This window comes from Heteronotia binoei, chromosome 3 (assembly GCF_032191835.1).
Source record: "Heteronotia binoei isolate CCM8104 ecotype False Entrance Well chromosome 3, APGP_CSIRO_Hbin_v1, whole genome shotgun sequence".
Taxonomy (NCBI): Eukaryota; Metazoa; Chordata; class Lepidosauria; order Squamata; family Gekkonidae; genus Heteronotia; species Heteronotia binoei.
The window spans coordinates 192,403,529-192,430,846 of record NC_083225.1 but is presented as its reverse complement, the minus strand read 5'-3'; the positions used below and the strand labels follow the sequence as shown (position 1 = coordinate 192,430,846).

General features: G+C 50.6%; 1 protein-coding gene and 1 non-coding gene across 2 annotated transcripts in view; one reads left to right on the top strand and one right to left on the bottom strand.

Annotated features, from left to right (window-relative positions):
- Positions 1-381: 381 nt before the first annotated feature.
- XRRA1 (X-ray radiation resistance associated 1) overlaps positions 382-27,318 on the bottom strand; it is a 68,316-nt gene continuing 41,379 nt past the window's right edge. Inside the window, exons 14-19 of the mRNA XM_060235355.1 lie at positions 25,751-25,869; positions 20,282-21,952; positions 14,629-14,788; positions 7,765-7,880; positions 6,133-6,238; positions 382-1,224 (exon numbers count right to left, since the gene is read on the bottom strand). Of these exons, the coding sequence (XP_060091338.1) occupies positions 941-1,224; positions 6,133-6,238; positions 7,765-7,880; positions 14,629-14,788; positions 20,282-21,952; positions 25,751-25,869 (2,456 nt within the window). The 3' untranslated portion in view covers positions 382-940. The remainder of the gene's footprint in view (positions 1,225-6,132; positions 6,239-7,764; positions 7,881-14,628; positions 14,789-20,281; positions 21,953-25,750; positions 25,870-27,318) is intronic.
- On the top strand, positions 24,731-24,802 carry TRNAT-GGU (transfer RNA threonine (anticodon GGU)). The gene has a single exon. It is a non-coding gene; the product is annotated as a tRNA-Thr (tRNA).

Sequence of the window (27,318 nt, the reverse complement as noted above, 5' to 3'; positions counted from 1 at the left end):
AAACCACCCCGTAAAAAAGTCTGCCGTGAAAACATTGTGAAAACATCACCCCAGAGTCTGAAATGACTGGCTCTTGCACGGGACTACCTTTACCTTGCATAGAACTTGATTGATCGAGATTTATCAAACTCTGTAGGATGGAGAAAGTGGACAGAGCTTTTCCTCCGATGACACCGGAACTGAAAAGCACTGGATGAAGTTGTCCGGGGGGGGAGGGGGAAGGAGCTGAGGCCGAACAAATCGTAGGGGAGAGCTACATAAATCAAAATACTTAATTGCACAAGAATCTTAAAGCTCCACTGTTTAATAGCATTAACGTGCTAAAGCTTTTACTGCGGGGGGGGGGGGCGTGTGGGAGGGCGGGAAATACATTTCTGAAACGAAGTAAAAAAATATATAATCATGCTTTCGAAACAGATCGTCCCCCAACGTGGGGAGTTTGTATGAGCTCTCTTGATTTGTGGCCACCCTAAGGCAACTTCCGGCAAAGTTCCGGAACGACGGAGATTGCCACAGCCGTAGCCGAAGGCACCGAGAACGACTGGTCGGTTAGATCTCCTCTGCCGGAATCCAAAGAAAGGGGCTCCTCTATCAAACCACAGTGAAGATGAAGGGAAGAGTTCTTTTGGGTTATACTCCATGAAACCAGAGACCCGTCTCTAGCATAGCCGTTTTATTTTGTGTTGCATGGTCACTGCCTGGCCTTGGGAAGAACATGACTGGGGGAAATTCCACTCCGGGATGGGTTTTTGGGACGTGCTGGCTTCCACTGCCTTTTCCAAACCGCTAACGTACCCTCAGTGTATCACATTCCTGCAAGAACCGGACATGTTTAAGAGCCGGAGTGATCACAGAGAGGATTGGAAGCCGCAGTCCCACACTTTAGGTGGCTTTGGTGTCTACAGGTAATGGGGTTTAGTCTCCTAGAGAGGGCAGCTCTTCAAGCTCTCTCCCCCAACGGAGGCGGGATGTCTTTCTCATCATCTTTGCTAGGCTGAGCTGGAGGGGCTTTTATTATGCCCGTCCCACTTGTTTTGACCTCAGTCAGGCTGGTGAGCGTCTGCGTCTGGCTTTGCTTCACCATGCCGCTCTGCTTTTTGTGGGTCGAGCTGCCCTTTTTGGTCGTGGTCACTGCTGCCTTATACTTCTTCCGGAAGTCTTTCAGCAGCAGCAAGGCCTCCCGATATTCACGCCAGTTGGACTTCTTCTTCCGCAAGATGCAAACTGCGAAGAAAAAGAATAATCGGTCTGTGTTGAAGATGATGATACTGGATTTATATCCCGCCCTGTACTCTGAATGTGAAAGTCTCAGGTCACAATCTCCTTTACCACCTTCTCTCCCCCCCCCCCCAAACAGACACCCTGTGAGCTGGGTGGGGATGAGAGGTCTCACACAGAAGATGTCCTTTCAAGGACAGCTCTGTGAGAGCTCTGGCTGACCCAAGACCATTCCAACAGCTGCAAGTGGAGGTGTGGGGAATCAGACCTGGTTCTCCCAGATAAGAGAGCTCTGGCTGACCAAAGGCCATTCCAGCAGGTGCAAGTGGAGGAGTGGGGAATCAGACCCGGTTCTCCCGCATAAGAGAGCTCTGGCTGACCCAAGGCCATTCCAGCAGGTGCAAGTGGAGGAGCGGGGAATCAAACCCGGTTCTCCCAGACAAGAGCTATGGCTGACTCAAGGCCATTCCAGCAGCTGCAAGTGGAGGAGGGGGGAATCAAACCCAGTTCTCCCAGATAAGAGAGCTCTGGCTGACCCAAGGCCATTCCAGCAGCTGCAAGTGGAGGAGTGGGGAATCAAACCCAATTCTCCCAGATAAGAGAGCTCTGGCTGACCCAAGGCCATTCCAGCAGCTGCAAGTGGAGGAGTGGGGAATCAAATCCGGTTCTCCCAGAGAAGAGAGCTCTGGCTGACCCAAGGCCATCCCAGCAGCTGCAAGTGGAGGAGTGGGGAATGAAGCCCGGTTCTCCCAGATAAGAGAGCTCTGGCTGACCCAAGGCCACTCCAGCAGCTGCAAGTGGAAGAGTGGGGAATCAAACCCGGTTCTCCCAGATAAGAGAGCTCTGGCTGACCCAAGGCCATTCCAGCAGCTGCAAGTGGAGGAGTGGGGAATCCAACCCGGTTCTCCCAGATAAGAGAGCTATGGCTGACCCAAGGCCATTCCAGCAGCTGCAAGTGGAGGAGGGGGGAATCAAACCCGGTTCTCCCAGATAAGAGAGCTCTGGCTGACCCAAGGCCATTCCAGCAGCTGCAAGTGGAGGAGTGGGGAATAAAACCCGGTTCTCCCAGATAAGAGAGCTCTGGCTGACCCAAGGCCATCCCAGCAGCTGCAAGTGGAGGAGTGGGGAATGAAGCCCGGTTCTCCCAGATAAGTGAGCTCTGGCTGACCCAAGGCCATTCCAGCAGCTGCAAGTGGAGGAGGGGGGAATCAAACCCGGTTCTCCCAGATAAGAGAGCTCTGGCTTACCCAAGGCCATCCCAGCAGCTGCAAGTGGAGGAGTGGGGAATGAAGCCCGGTTCTCCCAGATAAGAGAGCTCTGGCTGACCCAAGGCCATTCCAGCAGCTGCAAGTGGAGGAGTGGGGAATCAAACCCGGTTCTCCCAGATAAGAGAGCTCTGGCTGACCCAAGGCCATTCCAGCAGCTGCAAGTGGGGGAGTGGGGAATCAAACCCAGTTCTCCCAGATAAGAGAGCCATGGCTGACCCAAGGCCATTCCAGCAGGTGCAAGTGGAGTGGGGAATCAAACCCAGTTCTCCCAGATAAGAGAGCTATGGCTGACCCAAGGCCATTCCAGCAGCTGCAAGTGGGGGAGTGGGAAATCAAACCCAGTTCTCCCAGATAAGAGAGCTATGGCTGACCCAAGGCTATTCCAGCAGGTGCAAGTGGAGGAGTGGGGAATCAAACCCGGTTCTCCCAGATAAGAGAACCATGGCTGACCCAAGGCCATTCCAGCAGCTGCCAGTGGAGGAGTGGGGAATCAAACCCAGTTCTCCCAGATAAGAGAGCTCTGGCTGACCCAAGACCATTCCAGCAGCTGCAAGTGAAGGAGGGGGGAATCAAACCCGGTTCTCCCAGATAAGAGAGCTCTGGCTGACCCAAGACCATTCCAGCAGCTGCCAGTGAGGAGTGGGGAATCAAACCCGGTTCTCCCAGATAAGAGAGCTCTGGCTGACCCAAGGCCCTTCCAGCAGCTGCCAGTGGAGGAGTGGGGAATCAAACCCGGTTCTCCCAAATAAGAGAGCTATGGCTGACCCAAGGCCGTTCCAGCAGGTGCAAGTGGAGGAGTGGGGAATCAAACCCGGTTCTCCCAGATAAGAGAGCTCTGGCTGACCCAAGGCCATTCCAGCAGCTGCAAGTGGAGGAGTGGGGAATCAAACCTGGTTCTTCCGCATAAGATTCCACACAATTACCCACTACACCAAGCTGAGAATAAGAAGAGGCTACATGAATGCTACTCTGCAACTCAGCAGTCTATAAGTTATGACGATGATGCTATTGGGCATACGGCCCTCGAGGTGACTTGGTGTGGCCCTTGGGGATTGCTGGGCCGAACCGAGCCATGTGGCAGCCTCCCTGGGGCCTGGCTGGCCGGCCAGAATTGCTGCAGGGCTTGGAAAAGTTCCTGTCACAGTTCAGTTTGCACTTGATTATCCCAGATGGTGTGGCCTAATATGCTAACATTAGGGGATGTGGTCTAATATGCTACTGAGTTCCTGTTGGGCTTTTTCTGCAAAAAAAGCCCTGGACCTATGCATTTGCCTAGGGCGGTGGGCCGTGTGTGTGTGCCAGCGCCAGATTAGGCTCTCCCCACACGACTTCAAATAGAAAAAAACCAATTGTTTGCATTAATTATGCTGGCCTGAATCATTCTCCCTCGGCGGAGCACTGTTTCTTAAGCTGATAATTTTTTATGGCCCGCAAATGATGTTATAAATATCCATATGGCCCTCGCATGTGAGAAACATCCCAATGGTGAGTGCGGTTTGATTAGCGTAACAGACTACTGGCTGCAGATCCTCAGACACTTTGACAGCTGTCCATCGACGATGCTCTAGCGTTGGATTTCCTGCTTTGAGCAGGGAAGAGACTAGATCAGGGGTGTCAAAATGCACAGCCCAGGGGCCGAATGAGGCCCCCGGAGGGCTCCTATCACGCCCTCGAACAACTGGCTGTCATCTGCTTCCTTCTCCCTCTCTCTTGCTTCCTTCTGCATCACAGCTTGCTTTGCCAGGCTTGCTCAATAGCGCAGGAGCTACAGAGCGAAGCCTCTATTTTCTCCATTGGCTGAGGCTCCTCCCTTGGGGAGGAAGGGGGGAGGCAGAGCTTGCTTTGGCAGGCTTTTCCAATTGCATAGCTCAGCTACTGAGCCAAGCCTCTCTCCCTTCTATTGGCTGAGGCTCCTCCCCCTCCTGGTCCCCTGGGGAGGGAGGGAAAGAGCCAGAGCTTCCTTTGCCCAGTTCCCTGGATCCCATGGGAGAGATGCAAAGAAAGCACCTTTAAGACCAATGAATGCTAATGTTTTAAGCATGGTTTATCTGGTTTGTTTTTTTTAAACCGCTTTGTGTTTGTCTGTGTCCTTTAAAAAGTTTATATGTCTGATTAAAAAAGGCAAAGGTAGTCCCCTGTGCAAGCACCAGTCGTTTTTGAGTCTGGGGGTGACGTTGCTTTCACCACATTTTCATGGCAGACTTTTTACAGGGTGGCTGATACCTAATCTTAAATACATGGCCCAGCCCAACGAGGTCTCATTTATGTCAGATCCGGCCCTCAGAATGAATGAGTTTGACACCGCTGGACTAGATGGCTTCTTAAGGTATGGCTGAGGGTTTCTTCAGTGCTCCAAGCAGAAACCTCTTCTCCATTTCCACATGTGTGCTCAACTTCTCCCATGAGCTTCCCAATCGGTTCACTGTGGCTGTTGGCTAAGCAAGCGTCAAACCGGCCACTGCCTCAAAAGCCCTTGCCGTCACTCAGCTCCATGCCAACTCCTCCCCCCCTGCCCCAAAGGAAAACAGTAGCCCTGGTGTGTGGAATGTGGGGACTGTGTTAGCTGCTCTGCACAGGAAGAAGACTGCAGATTTATACCCTGCCCTACACTCTGAATCAGAGTCTCAGAGCGGCTCACAGTCTCCTTTACCTGCCTCCCACCCGCAACAGACACCCTGTGAGGCAGGTGGGGCTGAGAGAGCTCTCCCAGGAGCTGCCTTTTCAAGGACAGCTCTGCCAGAGCTACAGCTGACCCAAGGCCATTCCAGCAGGTGTGAGTGGAGGAGTGGGGAATCAAGTAGAGGAAAGAGCCAGTTTGGTGTAGTGGTTAAGTGTTAACTCTTATCCGGGAGAACCGGGTTTGATTCCCCACTCCTCCACTTGCACCTGCTGGAATGGCCCTGGGTCAGCCATAGCTCTTGAAAGGGCAGCTGCTGTGAGAGCCCACTCAGCCCCACCTCACAGGGTGTCTGTTGCGGGGGGAGAAGATATAGGCGATGGTAACCCGCTCTAAGTCTCTGATTCACAGAGAAGGGCAGGGCATAAATCTGCAGTCTTCTTCCTCCTCCTCCACTTGGAGCTGCTGGAATAGCCTTGGGTCAGCCGTAGCTCTCTTATCTGGGGGAACCGGGTTTGATTCCCCACTCTTCCACTTGCAGCTGCTGGAATGGCCTTGGGTCAGCCAGAGCTCTCTTATCTGGGAGAACCGGGTTTGGTTCCCCACTCCTCCACTTGCAGCTGCTGGAATGGCCTTGGGTCAGCCAGAGCTCTTGCAGAGGTTGTCCTTGAAAGGGCAGCTGCTGTGAGAGCGCTCTCAGCCCCGCCCACCTCACAGGGTGTTTGTTGTGATGGGGGAAGATCTAGAAGATTGGGAGCCGCTCTGAGTCTCTGATTCAGAGAGGAGGCCGGGGCACAAATCTGCCGCCGTCGTCTTCCAACCCAGTTCTCCCAGATAAGAGCCCGCGCGCTTCGCCACTACGCCAAACTGGAAGTTGGTGGCGTGCCCCTGCAATGCAATCCCCAGAGCCAGTCGTGCAGGGCAATCCCTCCGCTTCTCCAGCAACCCTGCCGATCTCTCTCCAAGCCGCCAGCTCTCAAGGCTCCACCTCTGGTGTGCTCCGGGTTGGCTTGGCCCTCCGGGACGTACCTAAAGGGAGCTCGATGATATTGGTGGGCGCCTGCATCTCCTGGAGAACTTCCTCCAGCTCCTGCGCTTTGGTCTTCCGGACAGGCGGGACGGGGACCCTCAAGACCTGCACAGGAAGAGGGGACCAAAGGGGACAGGCTCATCCGCAAGCTTCGCTTGGCCTTTTGCAGGCATGGTCACTCCCGGAACCCTCCCACTGGTTGCTAGGCAGTGCCAGTAGCCAGTGGTGCTGCCCGGATGCCTGAGACTCCCCTAAAGAAAGGGCTTTTTTTTCAGCAGGAACGCCCAGGATGGAATGCAGTTCCGGCAACCTTAGCATCAGGGATGTGTGGCCTAATATGCAAATGAGTTCCTGCTGGGCTTTTTCTACCCCCAAAAAAGAAAGCTGATCTGAATGGAAAGAGATCGAATGGCCGAGACCAGCGTGATGCAAACGTTTCAGCTACGAAGTCGCCAGCCTTCTTGAGCTTGAAGGTTCCACTGAGGAACCGCTCTAAACTCACAAACGCCTCCCCCGAAATTCACAGGACCTTCATTGCTGTCAGATGGCCATCTAGCCTCTGTTGAAAAACTTCCTAGAGTCAGAAGAGACACCTAGTCCCACCCCCTGCACAATGCTGGAAACTCACAAACACCACCTAAGTTCACAGGATCTTCATCGCTGTCAGATGGCCATCCAGCCTCTGTTTAAAAAACTCCAAGGAAGGAGAGCCCACCACCTCCCGAGGAAGCCTGTTCCACTGAGGAACTGCTCTAAGTGATCCTAGAGTTGAAAGGGACCTCCAGGGTCCTCTAGTTCAACCCCCTGCACAATGCAGGAAACTCACAAACACCTCCCCCTAAATTCACAGGATCTTCATTGCTGTCAGATGGCCACCTAGCCTCTGCTTAAAGAACTTCAAGAAAAAGCCCAAGGAAGGAAGGAATAAAATCCTAGAGTTGGAAGGGACCTCCAGGGTCATCTAGTCCCACCCCCTGCACAATGCAGGAAACTCACAAATGCCTCCCCCTAAATTCACAGGATCTTCATTGCTGTCAGATGGCCATCTAGCCTCTGTTGAAAAACTTCCTAGAGTCAGAAGAGACATCTAGTCCAACCCCCTGCACAATGCAGGAAACTCACAAACACCTCCCCCTAAATTCACAGGATCTTCACTGCTGTCAGATGGCCATCTAGTCTCTGTTGAAAAACCTCCTAGAGTCAGAAGAGACATCTAGTCCTACCCCCTGCAAAATGTAGGAAACTCACAAACACCTCCCCCTAAGTTCACAGGATCCTCATTGCGGTCAGATGGCCATCTAGCCTCTGTTGAAAAACCTGCAAGGAAGGAGAGCCCACCACCTCCCGAGGAAGCCTGTTCCACTGAGGAACCGCTCTAACGGTCAGGAAGTTCTTCCTAATGCTGAGCCAGAAACTCTTTTGATTTAGTTTCAACCCCTTGGTTCTGGTCCTACCTTCTGGGGCCACAGAAAACAATTCCACACCCTCCTCTATAGGACAGCCCTTCAAGGACTTTAAGATGGCGATTCTCAAGCAGCTGCCAGGCGAACATTTGACAGGGATGTCGAGCGGGGGGGTTGGACTAGATGGCCTCTATGGGCCCTTCCCGCCCCGTGATTCTAAGTACTGACCTTTTTCTCCATGGGTACGTAAGGCTTCTGAAAACTGTCCAGCCTGGCTCTTGGTTCACGGTACACCAGAGGATGCCGGAGGGCCCACTCAAGCGCCTTGACGTTTTGCTGCATCCCTACACGCAAAGGCAGGAAGCGTCAGCGTGCACAGAGGTGCCGAATGGGTGAGAAAACCACCACCACCACCCCCCGGGGCTTCTTGATACAAACAGCACGACTGACCCTGAGATGCCATCTTGGGATTCTACAGATAGCCGTGTTCTTCTAGAGAAGGGGTGGCCAAACTGTGGCTCCGGGGCCACGCCTGGCTCTTTCACACAGATTGTGTGGCTCTCGACACCCCCCGCCACCCAGCTTGGAGAAGGCATTCCTCTCTTGAAATGACTTCGCCAAGCCAACCAACGGCTTGGGAAAGGCATTTAAAGTTGCTTTCTTTCCGCCCCTCTCTTCCTCTTCCCTCCTAGGGCTGAATTAACAAAGAGGCACCAGTCTATGGGACCCCACGCCTTTCAAGGCCCCGAGACAGCTCCCTGTCAGTTTTCCACAGGCTTGTAGCCCTCCCAGCCTGCACGCGTTAGAAGATAATTTGAGGGTGTCCCCCAAGATTTCAACTGCCTAGGGGCCTCCAACAGGGTTTAATCTGGCACTGTTTCCCCTATCAGAGAGCCAGTTTGATGTAGAGGTAAAGTGTACAGACTCTTATCTGGGAGAACCGGGTTTGATTCCCCACTCCTCCACTTGCACCTGCTGGAATGGCCTTGGGTCAGCCAGAGCTCTCTTATCTGGAAGAACCGGGTTGGATTCCCCACTCCTCCACTTGCAGCTGCTGGAATGGCCTTGGGGTCAGCCAGAGCTCTCTTATCTGGGAGAACCAGGTTTGATTCCCCACTCCTCCACTTGCACCTGCTGGAATGGCTTTGGGTCAGCCAGAGTGCTCTTATCTGGAAGAACCGGGTTTGATTCCCCACTCCTCCACTTGCACCTGCTGGAATGGCCTTGGGTCAGCCATAGCTCTCTTATCTGGGAGAACCAGGTTTGATTTCCCACTCCTCCCCTTGCGGCTGCTGGAATGGCCTTGGGTCAGCCATAGCTCTCTTCTCTGGGAGAACCGGGTTTGATTCCCCACTCCTCCACTTGCACCTGCTGGAATGGCCTTGGGTCAGCCAGAGCTCTCTTATCTGGGAGAACCGGGTTTGATTCCCCCACTCCTCCACTGGCAGCTGCTGGAATGGCCTTGGGTCAGCCAGAGCTCTCTTATCTGGGAGAACCGGGTTTGATCCCCCACTCCTCCACTTGCACCTGCTGGAATGGCCTTGGGTCAGCCATAGCCCTCTTATCTGGGAGAACCAGGTTTGATTCCCCACTCCTCCACTTGCAACTGCTAGCATGGTCTTGAGTCAGCCATAGCTCTCTTATCTGGGAGAACCGGGTTTGATTCCCCACTTCTCCACTTGCAGCTGCTGGAATGGCCTTGGGTCAGCCAGAGCTCTGGCAGAGGTTGTCCTTGAAAGGGCACCTGCTGTGAAAGCCCTCTCCAGCCCCACCCATCTCACAGGGTGTCTTTTGCGGGGAGGAAGGGAAAGGAGATTGTGAGCCGCTCTGAGACTCTTCGGAGTGGAGGGCAGGATATAAATCCAATATCTTCATCTACCTCACAGGGTGTCTGTTGTGGGGGAGGAAGGGAAAGGAGATTGTGAGCCGCTCTGAGACTCTCCGGAGTGGAGGGCGGGATATAAATCCAATATCTTCATCTACCTCCCAGGGTGTCTGTTGTGGGGGAGGAAGAGAAAGGAGATTGTGAGCCGCTCTGAGACTCTTCGGAGTGGAGGGCGGGATATAAATCCAATATCTTCATCTACCACACAGGGTGTCTGTTGCGGGGGAGGAAGGGAAAGGAGATTGGGAGCTGCTCTGAGACTCTTCAGAGTGGAGGGTGGGATATAAATCCAATCTACCTCACAGGGTGTCTGTTGTGGGGGCGGGGAGGGAAAGGAGATTGTGAGACGCTCTGAGACTCTTTGGAGTGGAGGGTGGGATATAAATCCAATATCTTCTTCTTCTTCTATCGCCTTCCCTCGCTCCCACCCAACTCTCAAACATCTGATATTTATTGTATGTGGCTCTTATGTTAAAGAAGTTTGGCTTGTGGTGGATATCGTGGGCATTCGATGAAATTGCTGAGCAGACAGGTTAAAACGGATAAAAGGAAGTACTTCTTCACCCAAAGGGTGATTAACATGTGGAATTCACTGCCACAGGAGGTGGTGGCGTCCACAAGCATAGCCACCTTCAAGAAGGGGTTAGATAAAAATATGGAGCAGAGGTCCATCAGTGGCTATTAGCCACAGTGTGTGTGTGTGTGTGTGTGTGTGTGTGTGTGTGTGTGTGTGTGTATATATATATATATATATATATATATATATATTTATATATTTATATTTGGCCGCTGTGTGACACAGAATGTTGGACTGGATGGGCCATTGGCCTGATCTAACATGGCTTCTCTTATGTTCTTATGCAGAAGGGTGAAAAAATATTGGGTTAGAGTTCATGGGCTCATTCGAGGAATGCTGAAAACGGTAATTCAGTTTAAGCCCGAAATTGTCTAATTAAGTCTGGTTAAGAAAGACGTGGCAAAGAATATGTTCACTTAGTAATACATGTCCTCACTGCTGCGAGAATGTTATACGCAAAGTACTGGAGATTGGAGAAAACTCCAAACATGGGAGAATTAATAGAAAAGATTTTTCAAGCTGCAGAAGCAGATATACTTACGGCAATAGTCAATGGGAAACCAAAAAAATTGGCCACTCAAAGATGGGGGAAATTATACGATTGGATACAAAACAGAGTTAAAGATGAGGAATGCAATGCAAGTAATGGGTTAAAATCTGAAAGAAATGATCAACAGAGGAGAAATAAATTAAAATGAATGGACGGATGGCATAAGGATATTAAGTAATGTAGGAATTTATGAAATAACTACCTTTGTTCTCTGTTTCTAATAATGTTGTGGGGGTTTTTCTGATTCTTTTTAATTGGATTGTGAGTTAGGATATAAGTATCAGGATGTAATGCCCGAAGATGTAATGTATGAAGAATTTAAAACCAATAAGCTCAAAAGATGTTAACAATAAAACAAAAAAACAAGTTTGGCCACCCCTAAGCTTATCGTGTGGCTCTCGAAGCCCCCACTGCCCCATCGGCAGACTGGGAGAAGGCATTTCTCACTTTAAATCACTTAGAATCACAGAGTTGGAAAGGACCTCCAGGGTCATCTAGTCCAACCCCCTGCACAATGCAGGAAACTCACAAACACCTCCCCCTAAATTCACAGGAACTTCATCGCTGTCAGATGGCCATCTAGCCTCTGCTGAAAAACCTCCAAGGAAGGAGAGCCCACCACCTCCTGAGGAATCATAGAATCATAGAGTTGGAAGGGACCTCTAGGGTCATCTAGTCCAACCCCTTGCACAATGCAGGAAACTCACCTCCCCCTAAATTCACAGGATCTTCATCACTGTCTGATGGTCATCTAGGCTCTGTTTAAAAAAACTCCAAGGAAGGAGAGCCCACCAACTCCCGAGGAAGCCTGTTCCACTGAGGAACTGCTCTAAGTGTCAGGAATCATAGACTTGGAAGGGACCTCCAGGGTCATCTAGTCCAACCCCCCTGCGCAATGCAGGAAACTCACAAACACCTCCCCCTAAATTCACTTATCCAAGCCAGCCTACGGCTCAAAGAATGCATTTAAAGTTAAAGTTGCTTTCTTTTCACCTCTCCTCCCCACATCTGTTTGCCTTCCTTCCTTCCGTCCTCCCTGCTCTCAAGCACCTGACGTTAATGGCTTGCAGCTCTCGGACATCTGATATTTATTCTGTGTGGCTCTGACGTTAAGCACCCCTGTTCTAGAGCAAAAGTCGAGCGAAAAGCCACGAAATCCTCTTCATCGAGAAGCTTTCGAGCCCTCCAAGCTCCAAGCGCAGCAATGGCCTGGTGCGGTATAAGACTTAGAGGAGGATCAGGAACTGTAGGGGCCCCGGGCGCAAACCTCCCGTGTGGCATAGCGGATGGAGCAGGGCTCTGCTACCTTTCGGGATCCTGACACAGTATAGTGGGCGCCGCACTAAGACGGCTCCCACAGGAAGTGGAGCCAGCCAACGTGGAGCCTACAGGGAGTGGAGCCGCCCTGAGCCGGCCTGCAGGGAGGGCAGGATATAAAACCAAGAAAATAAATAAATACGGTGGTTCAGGGCGGCTTGGATCGTCCATTTAAAGTTAAAAGTTCCAACCAGTTAAAACGCATTTCAAGTTCAAACCGGCGGGTGGCTTGCAGAACGCATTCAAAGTTAAAGTTGCTTTCTTCCCCCCTCTCCCTCCCATCTGTTTGCCTTTCTTCCTGTCTTGCGGATCTCAAATATCCGGCGTTTATTCCACGTGGCTCCTGCATTAAGCAAGCTTGGCCACCCCTGCTCTGTGTCGCCCGTTGGAGAGGGGCAAAATGACAAGATGCCTCCCCCTTATGGGCCCATTCTATCTCATGGGCCCACAGAATAGAATGGACTCCATACCCAATCGCCCCCCCCCTGCCCCCGATCTGACCCTGGCCTTGAACATATACGAAGCTGCCTTCTGAATCAAATCCTGGGCCCATCAAAGTCGGTATTGTCTCCTCAGACTGGCAGCGGCTCCCCATGGTCTCCAGCTGAGGTTCTTCATGCCTATTTGCCTGGACCCTTTTTTGGAGATGCCGGGGATTGAACCTGGGACCTTCTGCTTATCAAGAAGATGCTCTACCTCTAAGCCACAGCCCCATTCATGGCTCTCCAGAGTCTCCAGCTGAAGTTCTTCATGCGTATCTGCCTGGACCCTTTTTTGGAGATGCCGGGGATTGAACCTGGGACCTTCTGCTTCCCAAGCAGATGCTCTACCACTGAGCCACAGCCCCATTCATGGCTCTCCAGGGTCTCCAGCTGAGGTTCTTCATGCGTATTTGCCTGGACCCTTTTAGTTGGAGATGCCAGGGATTGAACCTGGGACCTTCTGCTTCCCAAGCAGATGCTCTACCACTGAGCCACAGCCCCATTCATGGCGCTCCAGGGTCTCCAGCTGAGGTTTTTCATGCCTGCTTGCCTGGACCTTTTTTAGTTGGAGATGCCGGGGATTGAACCTGGGACCTTCTGCTTCCCAAGCAGATGCTCTACCACTGAGCCACAGCCCCATTCATGGCTCTCCAGGGTCTCCAGCTGAGGTTCTTCATGCCTTCTTGCCTGGACCCTTTTTAGTTGGAGATGCCGGGGATTGAACCTGGGACCTTCTGCTTCCCAAGCAGATGCTCTACCACTGAGCCACAGATGCATTCATGGCACTCCAGGGTCTCCAGCTGAGGTTTTTCATGCCTGCTTGCCTGGACCTTTTTTAGTTGGAGATGCCGGGGATCGAACCTCGGACCTTCTGCTTCCCAAGCAGATGCTCTACCACTGAGCCACAGCCCCATTCATGGCTCTCCAGGGTCTCCAGCTGAGGTTCTTCATGCCTTATTGCCTGGACCCTTTTTAGTTGGAGATGCCGGGGATTGAACCTGGGACCTTCTGCTTCCCAAGCAGATGCTCTACCACTGAGCCACAGACCCATTCATGGCTCTCCAGGGTCTCCAGCTGAGGTTTTTCATGCCTGCTTGCCTGGACCTTTTTTAGTTGGAGATGCCGGGGATTGAACCTGGGACCTTCTGCTTCCCAAGCAGATGCTCTACCACTGTGCCACAGCCCCATTCATGGCTCTCCAGGGTCTCCAGCTGAGGTTCTTCATGCCTTCTTGCCTGGGCCCTTTTTAGTTGGAGATGCCGGGGATTGAACCTGGGACATTCTGCTTTCCAAGCAGATGCTCTAACACTGAGCCACAGACCCATTCATGGCTCTCCAGGGTCTCCAGCTGAGGTTTTTCATGTCTGCTTGCCTGGACCTTTTTTAGTTGGAGATGCCGGGGATTGAACCTGGGACCTACTGCTTCTACCACTGAGCCACAGCCCCATTCATGGCTCTCCAGAGTCTCCAGCTGAGGTTCTTCATGCCTATTTGCCTGGACCCTTTTTAGTTGAAGATGCCAGGGATTGAACCTGGGACCTTCTGCTTACCAAGCAGATGCTTGACCTCTGAGCTACAGGCCTATTCGTGGCTGTGTCAGAACTTGTGCTTTTCTGCATGCTAAGCTTAGTGATGTTAGCCTGACTGACTCCATTTTGTAGATTGATACTAACCATGGGTACTTGCAGCCAAGCCACTAAAACAAAATGCTTTGCACTTCAAATAAACAGTAACCACTGAAGGGTGACCGATAGCCTCTGGGAACCATCTGCAGGTGGCCTTTGAAGACAGCCGCCCAGGCCATCGCAGCAGGGCTCTTTCCCCCCTTTACTGATAACAGGCCCTGAGAACAGACAACTGTCTGTTGCTGTCTCTGAAAGTGTGAGAAATGACTTTATTGTTTTCTGTAACAATCGCATAAAAATGTAACCAATGCTAAGCCTGTTATCAGAGTTATTCTGTGCCTTCATGAACTGAGTTCTCAATAAACACCTATACTTTGTAACGAAGTCTTGGGTCTCGTTTGAAGTTCTGCAAGTTCTGACAGGCTGTCCAGGGTCTCCATCTGAGGTTCTTCACGCCTACTTGCCTGGACCCTTTTGAGTTGGAGATGCCGGGGATTGAACCTGGGACCTTGTGCTTACCAAGCAGATGCTCAGCCACTGAGCCACTGTCCCTCCCCAAACTTAGTCCCAGAGGGAAAGGTGGATTAAATGTTATATAAAATTATTTTTAAAAAAGAAAATGGCCATGAGCTCTCAGGGAAGCATGACGAACTCACCTTTCGGCTCGATGAAATCAGGATCCGTGGGACCATCAAGGAGCTCTTCATAGCCCTTGTATCTCTTGGGCACTGGTTGGGGTGCGCTCGCTTCCTCCTGTGGTAGTGGCGGCATCTCCTCCTTTTTGAGGTCCTGGAGAGGCACAGAGGTCTCTGCCACCTTTGGGACCCAGAAGGGAGAGGGAATAAGGACACAAGAGAAGTCATGTTGGGTCAGGCCAATGGCCCATCCAGCCCAACACTCTTGTGTCACGCAGTGGCCAAAACCCAGGTGCCATCAGGAGGTCCATCAGTGGGGCCAGGATACCAGAAGCCCTCCCACTGTTCCCAACCCCCCGCCAAGCACCAAGAATACAGAGCATCACTGCCCCAGATATAAGAACATCAGAGAAGCCCTGTTGGATCAGGCCAGTGGCCCATCCAGTCCAACACTCTGTGTCACATAAGAACATAAGAGAAGCCCTGTTGGATCAGGCCAATGGCCCCTCCAGTCCAACACTCTGTGTTACATAAGAGAAGCCCTGTTGGATCAGGCCAATGGCCCATCCAGTCCAACACTATGTAACATAAGAACATAAGAGAAGCCCCGTTGGATCAGGCCAGTGGCCCATCCAGTCCAACAGTGTGTAACATAAGAACATAAGAGAAGCCCTGTTGGATCAGGCCAGTGGCCCATCTAGTCCAACACTGTGTAACATAAGAACATAAGAGAAGCCCTGCTGGATCAGACCAGTGGCCTATCCAGTCCAACACTGTGTAACATAAGAACATAAGAGAAGCCCTGTTGGATCAGGCCAGTGGCCCCTCCAGTCCAACACTCTATATCACATAAGAGAAGCCCTGTTGGATCAGACCAGTGGCCCATCCAGTCCAACACTCTGTGTCACATAAGAGAAGCCCTGTTGGATCAGGCCAATGGCCCATCCAGTCCAACAATGTGTCACATAAGAACATAAGAGAAGCCCTGCTGGATCAGACCAGTGGCCCATCCAGTCCAACACTGTGTAACATAAGAACATAAGAGAAGCCCTGTTGGATCAGGCCAGTGGCCCATCCAGTCCAACACTGTGTAACATAAGAACATAAGATTATATTATAGCATTGGAGAAAGTTCAGAAAAGGGCAACTAAAATGATTAAAGGGCTGGAACACCTTCCCTATGAAGAAAGGTTGAAACGCTTAGGGCTCTTTAGCTTGGAGAAACGTCGACTGAGGGGTGACATGATAGAAGTTTACAAGATAATGCATGGGATGGAGAAAGTAGAGAAAGAAGTACTTTTCTCCCTTTCTCACAATACAAGAACTCGTGGGCATTCGATGAAATTGCTGAGCAGACAGGTTAAAACGGATAAAAGGAAGTACTTCTTCACCCAAAGGGTGATTAACATGTGGAATTCACTGCCACAGGAGGTGGTGGCGTCCACAAGCATAGCCACCTTCAAGAAGGGGTTAGATAAAAATATGGAGCAGAGGTCCATCAGTGGCTATTAGCCACAGTGTGTGTGTGTGTGTATATATATATATATATTTGGCCACTGTGTGACACAGAATGTTGGACTGGATGGGCCATTGGCCTGATCTAACATGGCTTCTCTTATGTTCTTATGTTCTTAAGAGAAGCCCTGTTGGATCAGGCCAGTTGCCCATCCAGTCCAACACTGTGTAACATAAGAACATAAGAGAAGCCCTGTTGGATCAGACCAGTTGCCCATCCAGTCCAACACTGTGTCACGTAAGAACATAAGAGAAGCCCTGTTGGATCAGGCCAGTTGCCCATCCAGTCCAACACTGTGTAACATAAGAGAAGCCCTGTTGGATCAGGCCAGTGGCCCCTCCAGTCCAACACTCTATATCACATAAGAGAAGCCCTGTTGGATCAGACCAGTGGCCCATCCAGTCCAACACTGTGTAACATAAGAACATAAGAGAAGCCACCACCCCCCGCCCCCGCAAGTGCCCTCCAATGCTATAATATCCTTTTTGAGGTGTGGCGACCAGAGCTGTAAAAGGTAAGGACTCCTTTAAGGGGTGGAAAACCAGTCCAAGTGTGGCAAATCAAATGCAAGACTGTGATCAGTATTCCAAATGAGACCGCACCATCGATTTATACAGGGGCATCATGATCCTGGCTGATTTGTTTTCAATTCCCTTCCTAATCATCCCCAGCACGGCATTCACTCTTTTGTCTCTGTAACAAAAGCTTTTTGTCTCAAGTGCCAGACAAGGCTTTATGAGTTACACAAGAGTAAGGCATTCTGTGCTCATTTCTTTTTTTTTAAATCTGACTTGGTTTTTTTGGGGCATTGATACATAGGCTCAAAGAGGGAAGAAGCAGAGAGAGCATGGTGAGATGACTAGAGTGTCGGATTAAGATCTCAGACATCCAGGTTTGAATATCGCACCTCAAAAAAGATATTAGAGCAGGAGTGGCCAACGGTAGCTCTCCAGATGTTTTTTGCCCACAACTCCCATCAGCCCCAGCCAGCATGGCCAATGTTATTGATTTCACCGTTTGTATAAATAGGGAGTTGTCCAAAAAGACCACCACAACCACGTTTAACTTTAAAAGGGGTAAATACACTGAGATGAGGAGGCATGTGAGGAGGAAACTGAAAGGAAAGGTACATACAGTCAAAACCCTTGGGGAAGCTTGGACACTATTTAAAACTATAATCCTAGAAGCTCAGATAAAATACATACCACAAGTTAGGAAAGGCACAAACAGGCATAAGAAAAGGCCTGCGTGGTTAACAAACAAAGTAATGGAAGCTGTAAAAGGTAAGAAGGACTCCTTTAAGCGGTGGAAAACCAGTCCAAGTGAGATTAGTAAAAGGGAACACAGCCTGTGGCAAATCAAATGCAAGACTGTGATCAGGCAGGCAAAAAGGGACTATGAGGAGCATATTGCAAAAAACATAAAGACCAACAATAAAAATTTCTTCAAATATATTAGAAGTAGGAAACCAGCCAGGGAGGCAGTGGGGCCCTTGGATGACCATGGGGTAAAAGGATTACTGAAGGAGGATAGGGAAATAGCTGAGAAGCTGAATGCATTTTTTGCCTCTGTCTTCACTATGGAAGACGAGAACTTTTTGCCCGCCCCAGAACCACTAATTTTGGAAGGAGTGTTGAAAGACCTGAGTCAGATTGAGGTGACAAAAGAGGAGGTCCTACAACTGATAGACAAATTAAAAACTAAAAAGTCACCGGGTTCGGATGGCATACATCCGAGAGTTCTGAAAGAACTCAAAGTTGAACTTGTGGATCTTCTAACGAAAATCTGTAATCTTTCATTGAAATCTGCCTCCGTTCCTGAGGACTGGAAGGTAGCAAATGTCACCCCCATCTTTAAAAAGGGTTCCAGAGGAGATCCGGGAAATTACAGGCCAGTCAGTCTGACTTCAATACCGGGAAAGTTGGTAGAAACCATTATCAAGGACAGAATGAGTAGGCACATTGATGAACACGGGTTATTGAGGAAGATTCAGCATGGGTTCTGCAAGGGAAGATCTTGCCTCACTAACCTGTTACATTTCTTTGAGGGGGTGAACAAACATGTGGACAAAGGAGACCCAATAGATCTTGTTTACCTTGACTTCCAGAAAGCTTTTGATAAAGTTCCTCATCAAAGGCTCCTTAGAAAGCTTGAGAGTCATGGAATAAAAGGACAGGTCCTCTTGTGGATCAAAAACTGGCTGAGTAATAGGAAGTAGAGAGTGAGTATAAATGGGCGGTCTTCGCAGTGGAGGATGGTAAGCAGTGGGGTGCCGCAGGGCTCGGTACTGGGTCCCATGCTCTTTAACTTGTTCATAAATGATTTAGAGTTGGGAGTGAGCAGTGAAGTGGCCAAGTTTGCGGATGACACAAAATTGTTCAGGGTAGTGAGAACCAGAGAAGATTGTGAGGAACTCCAAAGGGATCTGTTGAGGCTGGGTGAGTGGGCGTCAATGTGGCAGATGCGGTTCAATGTGGCCAAGTGCAAAGTAATGCACATTGGGGCCAAGAATCCCAGCTACAAATACAAGTTGATGGGGTGTGAACTGGCAGAGACTGACCATGAGAGAGATCTTGGGGTCGTGGTAGATAACTCACTGAAAATGTCAAGACAGTGTGCGTTTGCAATAAAAAAGGCCAATGCCATGCTGGGAATTTTTAGGAAGGGAATTGAAAACAAATCAGCCAGTATCATAATGCCCCTGTATAAATCGATGGTGAGGTCTCATTTGGAGTACTGTGTGCAGTTCTGGTCGCCGCACCTCAAAAAGGATATTATAGCATTGGAGAAAGTCCAGAAAAGGGCAACTAGTATGATTAAAGGGCTGGAGCACTTTCCCTATGAAGAAAGGTTGAAACGCTTGGGGCTCTTTAGCTTGGAGAAACGTCGACTGCAGGGTGACATGAGAGAGGTTGACAAGGTAATGCATGGGATGGAGAAAGTAGAGAAAGAAGTACTTTTCTCCCTTTCTCACAATACAAGAACTCGTGGGCATTCGATGAAATTGCTGAGCAGACCGGTTAAAACGGATAAAAGGAAGTACTTCTTCACCCAAAGGGTGATTAACATGTGGAATTCACTGCCACAGGAGGTGGTGGCAGCCACAAGTATAGCCACCTTCAAGAGGGGTTTAGATAAAAATATGGAGCAGAAGTCCATCAGTGGCTATTAGCCACAATGTGTTTGTATATATAAAAAATTTTGCCACTGTGTGACACAGAGTGTTGGACTGGATGGGCCGTTGGCCTGATCCAACATGGCTTCTCTTATGTTCTTATGTGACACAGAGTGTTGGACTGGATGGGCCACCGGCCTGATCCAACAGGGCTTCTCTTATGTTCTTATGTGACACAGAGTGTTGGACTGGATGGGCCACCGGCCTGATCCAACAGGGCTTTTCTTATGTTCTTATGTGACACAGAGTGTTGGACTTCTCTTATGTTCTTATGTGACACAGAGTGTTGGACTTCTCTTATGTTCTTATGTGACACAGAGTGTTGGACTGGAGGGGCCATTGGCCTGATCCAACAGGGCTTCTCTTATATTCTTATGTGACATAGAGTGTTGGACTGGAGGGGCCACTGGCCTGATCCAACAGGGCTTTTCTTATGTTCTTATGTGACACAGAGTGTTGGACTTCTCTTATGTTCTTATGTGACACAGAGTGTTGGACTGGATGGGCCACCGGCCTGATCCAACAGGGCTTCTCTTATGTTCTTATGTGACACAGAGTGTTGGACTTCTCTTATGTTCTTATGTGACACAGAGTGTTGGACTGGAGGGGCCACTGGCCTGATCCAACAGGGCTTCTCTTATGTTCTTATGTGACACAGAGTGTTGGACTGGATGGGCCACCGGCCTGATCCAACAGGGCTTCTCTTATGTTCTTATGTGACACAGAGTGTTGGACTTCTCTTATGTTCTTATGTGACACAGAGTGTTGGACTGGATGGGCCAGTGGCCTGATCCAACATGGCTTCTCTTATGTTCTTCTGTGACACAGAATGTTGGACTGGGTGGGCCATTGGCCTGATCTAACATGGCTTCTCTTATGTTCTTCTGTGGCACAGAGTGTTGGACTGGATGGGCCATTGGCCTGAACCAACATGGCTTCTCTTATGTTCTTATGTACCAGGCAGACATTGCCAGCTCACTCACCTGTGTAATGAAGAAGGACTGCATTCGCTCTGCTATCAGAGCATTACTAGAACTTGTTTCGTCCAGCTCTCCGCTGGAAAGAGAGGTGAGGGACAATTTGCGTTCATACAGCAGACGAAGATCTCCGGAAGAAGACCGACCATGTAAACTAAGCTCTGAGGCAACGTGTCCTTCTGGAAGGGAATCGGTCCATGAAACACCAGCTGCTAAGCCCTCGCCGTCAGAACACGATCTGACTTCTGGTACTGATTGGGAAGGCTCCTCTTGTGTGGGAGACAATTGGATCGGCAGTTCTGCATCTGGCCGACTCAGTTCCGGGGATGTTTGGACCACTGTCTGATCTTGTTCTCCCAAAGGTGGAGAGGCTTCCGGCATTTTCTGTTCCTTTGGAGTCAGAATGGACTCACGTGAATTCTGTTCTGCCACAGGAGGTCCAGTCGGTGGAATGGAGTCGGGCGGAACTTGTTCTTGGAAAGACGAGCTGGCTACAGATTCCGGTTGATCTTGGGCTGCTGCCAATGTCGGGACGGGAAGGAGAGGCTCTGAGAGATCTGGGTGCTCTGAGGATAATCTACGGGGAGAGGCAGGTTCTAACAGATCCTGAGCTTGTTGCAGCGATGCGTGTGGAGTGGGTTCTAACTGCCCCGGGTCAGAGATGAGAGAATTCGTTGGAGGAATGATCCCGGAGAGACGTATTCCTGACATACTCTCTCCCAGGAAAGGCAAGATTTGTGAAGGGGCTAGATGTAACAGATCCCAGTTTTCTAAAGGAGGGCCAGGTGGCAACACAAGTCTAGATAGATTCGTTTCAGGTGGCCTCCCCAGCGAGATAGATTCTGACAAATTCAGTCCTTGGTCCTGGCGGCTGAGAGAATCCACGGGGTTCAACTCGCCCATCGATTCAGCTGACGGAGAAGTCTCGGGCAGATTCTGTTCCTCTGACGTTGACGTGATTCGTGGAAGAGATCCGGGCAAATCCTGTTCTCCCGGAGGAGATCCGGTAAACAGAACAGGCTCTGAAACAGCCTGCTGTTCTGAGGGCGGATCGGGCGGTGAAACTGGTTGACCCACAGCAGAACCGATGGGCTGAAGAACTTTGGACTGGTCCTCCTCTACCGTGAGGTGCTCAGTCGGTGGGGAATGTTCCAACGGGTTTGCTTCTGGCTCACACGAGCCGGGCGGAGGAATAAGTTCTGACCCTTCCTGTTCCATCGAAGGCATCCCATCTGGAGCATCTATTTCTGACCGACTCCTTTCTCGCGTCGGCAAAAGAGACTGGGATAGACCTTGGTCTGCTGGAGCCAATACTGGCAGCTCGGCGAGTTCCGATTGACTCTGTTCATCTACAAATGACGTGTGAGAAGGCAGAGAGGCAGACAGAATCTCAACAAGCAAGGATGGGATTTCAAGCGCTTGACTGACAAGCGTGTCATCTTCAGAAGGGAAAGTGACCATGGAGAAAGGTTCGGACACAGACTCTTCCTGGGAAAGAGGGGCAGGCCTCTTCTCAGCTGAAGATCGGCTGATCGGGGGAAGAGGCTCGGATTTGTCCAGACTCGTTATCATATCGAGGAGCGATTCTGTCCCGGTCCACAACTCCCAGAAGGAGGTCTCGAGAGGGGCTTCTAGTATCGGAGGATGTTTTCGGACTTTGGGCAATGGCGATTTCACCTGCAACAGACATGAAGGTGCGTCAGGCGGTCTGAAATCGAAGCCTTCGTAAAGCGATCCTCTCCCCGCTTTGCCAAGCCAGGGTCAACCCCAAACGCCAACCTTGGACCCTCTTTAAGCCTTTTCTCATTTTCTGTATGGATTTATTTTATTTTATCAAATTTATATCCTGCCCTCCCCTAACGGGCTCAGGGCAGCTAACGAGTTAAAAAACCACACTGAATATTAAAAACAATATAAAAAAAAATCAATTCCACACATTGCTAACCATAAAATCCAAGATGCACGTCGATGTTTCTGAATATCTATATTTGTCCAGTGGGACTGTCAGTGCTGTGGGGCATTTGCTACCTCCCCTTAACTGTTGAGGAAAGGAAAAAGGAAAGGTCCCCTGTGCAAGCACCAGTCGTTTTCGACTCTGGGGTGACTTTCACAACGTTTTCACGGCAGACTTTTTACGGGGTGGTTTGCCATTGCCTTCCTCAGTCATCTACACTTTCCCCCCAGCAAGCTGGGTATTCATTTGACCGACCGCGGAAGGACGGAAGGCTGAGTCAACCTCGAGCCGACTACCTGAACCAGCTTCCGCTGGGATCGAACTCAGGTCGTGAGCAGAGGGCTCCGACTGCAGTACTGCAGCTTTACCACTCTGCGCCACAGGGCTAAGGGGGGCTAACAATAGTTAAAGAAACTGGGCCAAAAGAAACTGGATTAAAAGCTACCAGAGAACAGGCGTTCTCTACAAAGGCCCCCCAATGGTGGAATCAATTGCCAGAAGAGGTGCGGGCCCTACGGGATCTTAACCAGTTCCGTAGGGCCTGAAAAACTGCCTTCTTCCAGCTAGCTTTTTAAGACAGAACCCCTGATAAGATCAGTAATACCGAGCCATCTTATACGCCACTCGATTGTATTTTAATGTCATACTGTTTTATTGGTTTTATCGTCTAAATTATTCATTATAATTTATTTATCTGTATTTATCTGTTATTTATCTGTATCGTGGTTTCTACCATGTCCTGTTAGCCGCCCAGAGCCTGCCTAGGCGGGGAGGGTGGGGTATAAATAAAAGTTTGTTTGTTTATTTATTTATTTAAAAACCACGTTGAATATTAAAAACGATATACAAAAACATTAATTCCACGCATTTTTAACCGTAAAATCCAAGATGCAGGCCAATGTTTCTGAATATCTGTATTTGTCCAATGAGATTGTCCGTTCCGTGGGGCGTTTGCTACCTCCCCTTAACTGTTGAAGGCGAGCTTAAACAGTTCGGTCTGACAGGTCCGGCAGAACTATGGCAGGTCCCACAGGGCCCTGATGTTTTCGGGGTGGGCATTCCCCCATCTTAAAAAATGAAAACAGACTCGGGGGGAAATGGTGATTATACAGATGGACCAGTGCCTGACCTACCAATGGAAGACCAACGCAGGGTATTATTCATTTTGGAGAACCAGGGGAGAACTAAACTAGGGGCGACGTGGTGGTTAGACTGCAATCTCGGATGTATCGGGGCCCAGCTTGCCAGTGGAAGGCTCAGTGCAGGGGAGGGAAAGGTGGCTCAGTGGTAAAGCATCTGCTTGGTAAGCAGAAGGTCCCAGGTTCAATCCCTGGCATCTCCAAAAAAAGGGTCCAGGCAAGTAGGCGTGAATAACCTCAGCTGGAGACCCTGGAGAGCCATGAATGGGGCTTTGGCTCAGTGCTAGAGGATCTGCTTGGTAAGCGGAAGGTCCCAGGTTCAATCCCCAGCATCTCCAACTAAAAAGGGTCCAGGCAAGTAGGCGTGAAGAACCTCAGCTTGAGAACCTGGAGAGCCATGAATGGGGCTGTGGCTCAGAGGTAGAGCATCTGCTTGGTAAGCAGAAGGTCCCAGGTTCAATCCCTGGCATCTCCAACTAAAAAGGGTCCAGACAAGTAGGCATGAAGAACCTCAGGTGGAGACCCTGGAGAGCCATGAATGGGGCTGTGGCTCAGTGGTAGAGCATCTGCTTGGTAAGCAGAAGGTCCCAGGTTCAATTCCCGGCATCTCCAGCTAAAAAGGATCCAGGCAAGTAGGCGTGAAGAACCTCAGCTTGAGAACCTGGAGAGCCATGAATGGGGCTGTGGCTCAGTGGTAGAGCATCTGCTTGGGAAGCAGAAGGTCCCAGGTTCAATTCCCGGCATCTCCAGCTAAAAAGGATGCAGGCAAGTAGGCGTGAAAAACCTCAGCTTGAGACCCTGGAGAGCCACGAATGGGGCTGTGGCTCAGTGGTAGAGCATCTGCTTGGTAAGCAGAAGGTCCCAGGTTCAATCCCCAGCATCTCCAACTAAAAAGGGTCCAGGCAAGTAGGCGTGAAGAACCTCAGCTTGAGAACCTGGAGAGCCATGAATGGGGCTGTGGCTCAGTGGTAGAGCATCTGCTTGGGAAGCAGAAGGTCCCAGGTTCAATTCCCGGCATCTCCAGCTAAAAAGGATCCAGGCAAGTAGGCCTGAAAAACCTCAGCTTGAGACCCTGGAGAGCCACGAATGGGGCTGTGGCTCAGTGGTAGAGCATCTGCTTGGTAAGCAGAAGGTCCCAGGTTCAATCCCCAGCATCTCCAACTAAAAAGGGTCCAGGCAAGTAGGCGTGAAGAACCTCAGCTTGAGAACCTGGAGAGCCATGAATGGGGCTGTGGCTCAGTGGTAGAGCATCTGCTTGGGAAGCAGAAGGTCCCAGGTTCAATCCCCAGCATCTCCAACTAAAAAGGGTCCAGGCAAGTAGGCGTGAAGAACCTCAGCTTGAGACCCTGGAGAGCCATGAATGGGGCTGTGGCTCAGTGGTAGAGCATCTGCTTGGTAAGCAGAAGGTCCCAGGTTCAATCCCTGGCATCTCCAACTAAAAAGGGTCCAGGCAAGTAGGTGTGAAGAACCTCAGCTGGAGACCCTGGAGAGCCATGAATGGGGCTGTGGCTCAGTGGTAGAGCATCTGCTTGGTAAGCAGAAGGTCCCAGGTTCAATCCCCAGCATCTCCAACTAAAAAGGGTCCAGGCAAGTAGGTGTGAAGAACCTCAGCTGGAGACCCTGGAGAGCCATGAATGGGGCTGTGGCTCAGTGGTAGAGCATCTGCTTGGTAAGCAGAAGGTCCCAGTTCAATCCCCGGCATCTCCAACTAAAAAGGGTCCAGGCAAGTAGATGTGAAGAACCTCAGCTGGAGACCCTGGAGAGCCATGAATGGGGCTGTGGCTCAGTGGTAGAGCATCTGCTTGGGAAGCAGAAGGTCCCAGGTTCAATCCCTGGCATCTCCAACTAAAAAGGGTCCATGCAAATAGGCATGAAAAACCTCAGCTTGAGACCCTGGAGAGCCATGAATGGGGCTGTGGCTCAGTGGTAGAGCATCTGCTTGGGAAGCAGAAGGTCCCAGGTTCAATCCCTGGCATCTCCAACTAAAAAGGGTCCATGCAAATAGGCATGAAAAACCTCAGCTTGAGACCCTGGAGAGCCGCTGCCAGTCTGAGAAGACAATACTGACTTTGATGGACCAAAGGTCTGATTCAGTATAAGGCAGCTTCATATATTCATATATATATAATTGTCCGGCGGGCACCCGAAAGCAAAGGTCCCCAAACCTTTCTGAGCCTGCGCACAACTTGAGAACTCTTGACACAAGGTTGTGGACGCAACTCCAAAATGGCTGCCCTGGAAGGCGGAGCAAACCATAAAATGGCTGCCGCAGGAGTCAGAGCCCCACGCACAGAGAAAACCCAAACCCAGAGGAGCAATTTTTAAAAATGCACCTGGCCACACCCACTTTCCGGGCGTCTTTCGAATTCCCCAAATTCATACCTTTCTGTTTGTCTTGGTGGGAATGAAGATCCGCGGCTTCTCCAGCTTGGATATTTTCCTCCTCACGAGTTTTATCCCCAGTTTATCCTGAAGGAAGCCGGTCAGTAACGGCGGATCTCCTGTGCCGGGAGAGATTTCCGTTGCTTAGCGATGTGCTAAACCTGAGTCCTTCCTCGCTCCTGTGAGTAGGGCTGCCAGCTCCAGGGAGGGAGATTCCTGGACATCTGGAGGTGGAGTCTACGGAGGGCAGTGTTTGGGGAGGGGCCTCAGCCACCATGCTAGGGTTGCCGGCAATATTCTCTCTCAGTGGAGTTAGTGTAAGCTAGCTCAGTTTTTTTCGTCTCTGGCCCGCGCGTTTTTGTCTTAGCTCAGGAAGGATGACCCCGGAGCAAACAAATCGATGCAGTCGCTCACACCTTGAACGTCTGCAGTTCGTGAAGTAGCTCGTGACGTAGAATGGATTGAAATCAAAAGGGTTTCCGGCTCAATGTTAGGAAGAACCAGGCCTGGCGCTAGGGTTGCCAATCCCCAGGTGGGGGCAGGGGATCCCCCAGTTTGGAGGCCCTCCCCCCGCTTCAGGGTCGTCAGAAAGCGGGGGGAGGGGAGGGAAATGTCTGCTGGGAACTCTGTTATTCCCTATGGAGATTTATTCCCATAGAAAATCATGGAGAATTGATCCGCGGGTATCTGGGGCTCTGGGGGGGGCCCCTGTTTTTTGGGGTAGAGGCACCAAATTTTCAGTATAGCATCTAGTGCCTCTCCCCAAAATACCCCCCAAGTTTCAAAAAGATTGGACCAGGGGGTCCAATTCTATGAGTCCCAAAAGAAGGTGCCCCTATCCATTATTTCCTATGGAAGGAAGGCATTGAAAAGGTGTGCCGTCCCTTTAAATGTGATGGCCAGAACTCCCTTTGGAGTTCAATGATGCTTGTCACAGCCTTGATCTTGGCTCCACCCCTAATGTCTCTTGGCTCCACCCCCAAAGTCTCCTGGCTCCACCCCCAAAGTCCCCAGATATTGCTTGAATCGGACTTGGCAACCCTAAAGGAGACGCTGAGGTTTCCTGCGCCCCAGGCCGAAATTTGCCCCCCCCCCACAACTGCCCCCTCTTTTCTTTTTTACAAACCTTTGCGGGCGCTCTGCGTGCGCAGCCCGACAACGTCACCAGGCTGTGTGCGGTGCGTGCGGGCCAGTTTGGTATAGTGGTTAAGTGTGCAGACTCTTATCTGGGAGAACTGGGTTTGATTCCCCACTCCTCCACTTGCACCTGCTAGCATGGCCTTGGGTCAGCCATAGCTCTGGCAGAGGTTGTCCTTGAAAGGGCAGCTGCTGTGGGAGCCCTCTCCAGCCCCACCCACCTCACAGGGTGTCTGTTGTGGGGGAGGAAGGTAAAAGAGATTGTGAGCCGCTCTGAGACTCTTCGGAGTGGAGGGCGGGATATAAATCCAATATCTTCTTCTACTCTCGGCCCTCTCCTGCTTTGTATGGAGATTATACAGATGGGGATTATACCATCTGAAGCAGGAGAGAGCCAGGCACTCCCCACACACACACAGCGGGCCACTGGC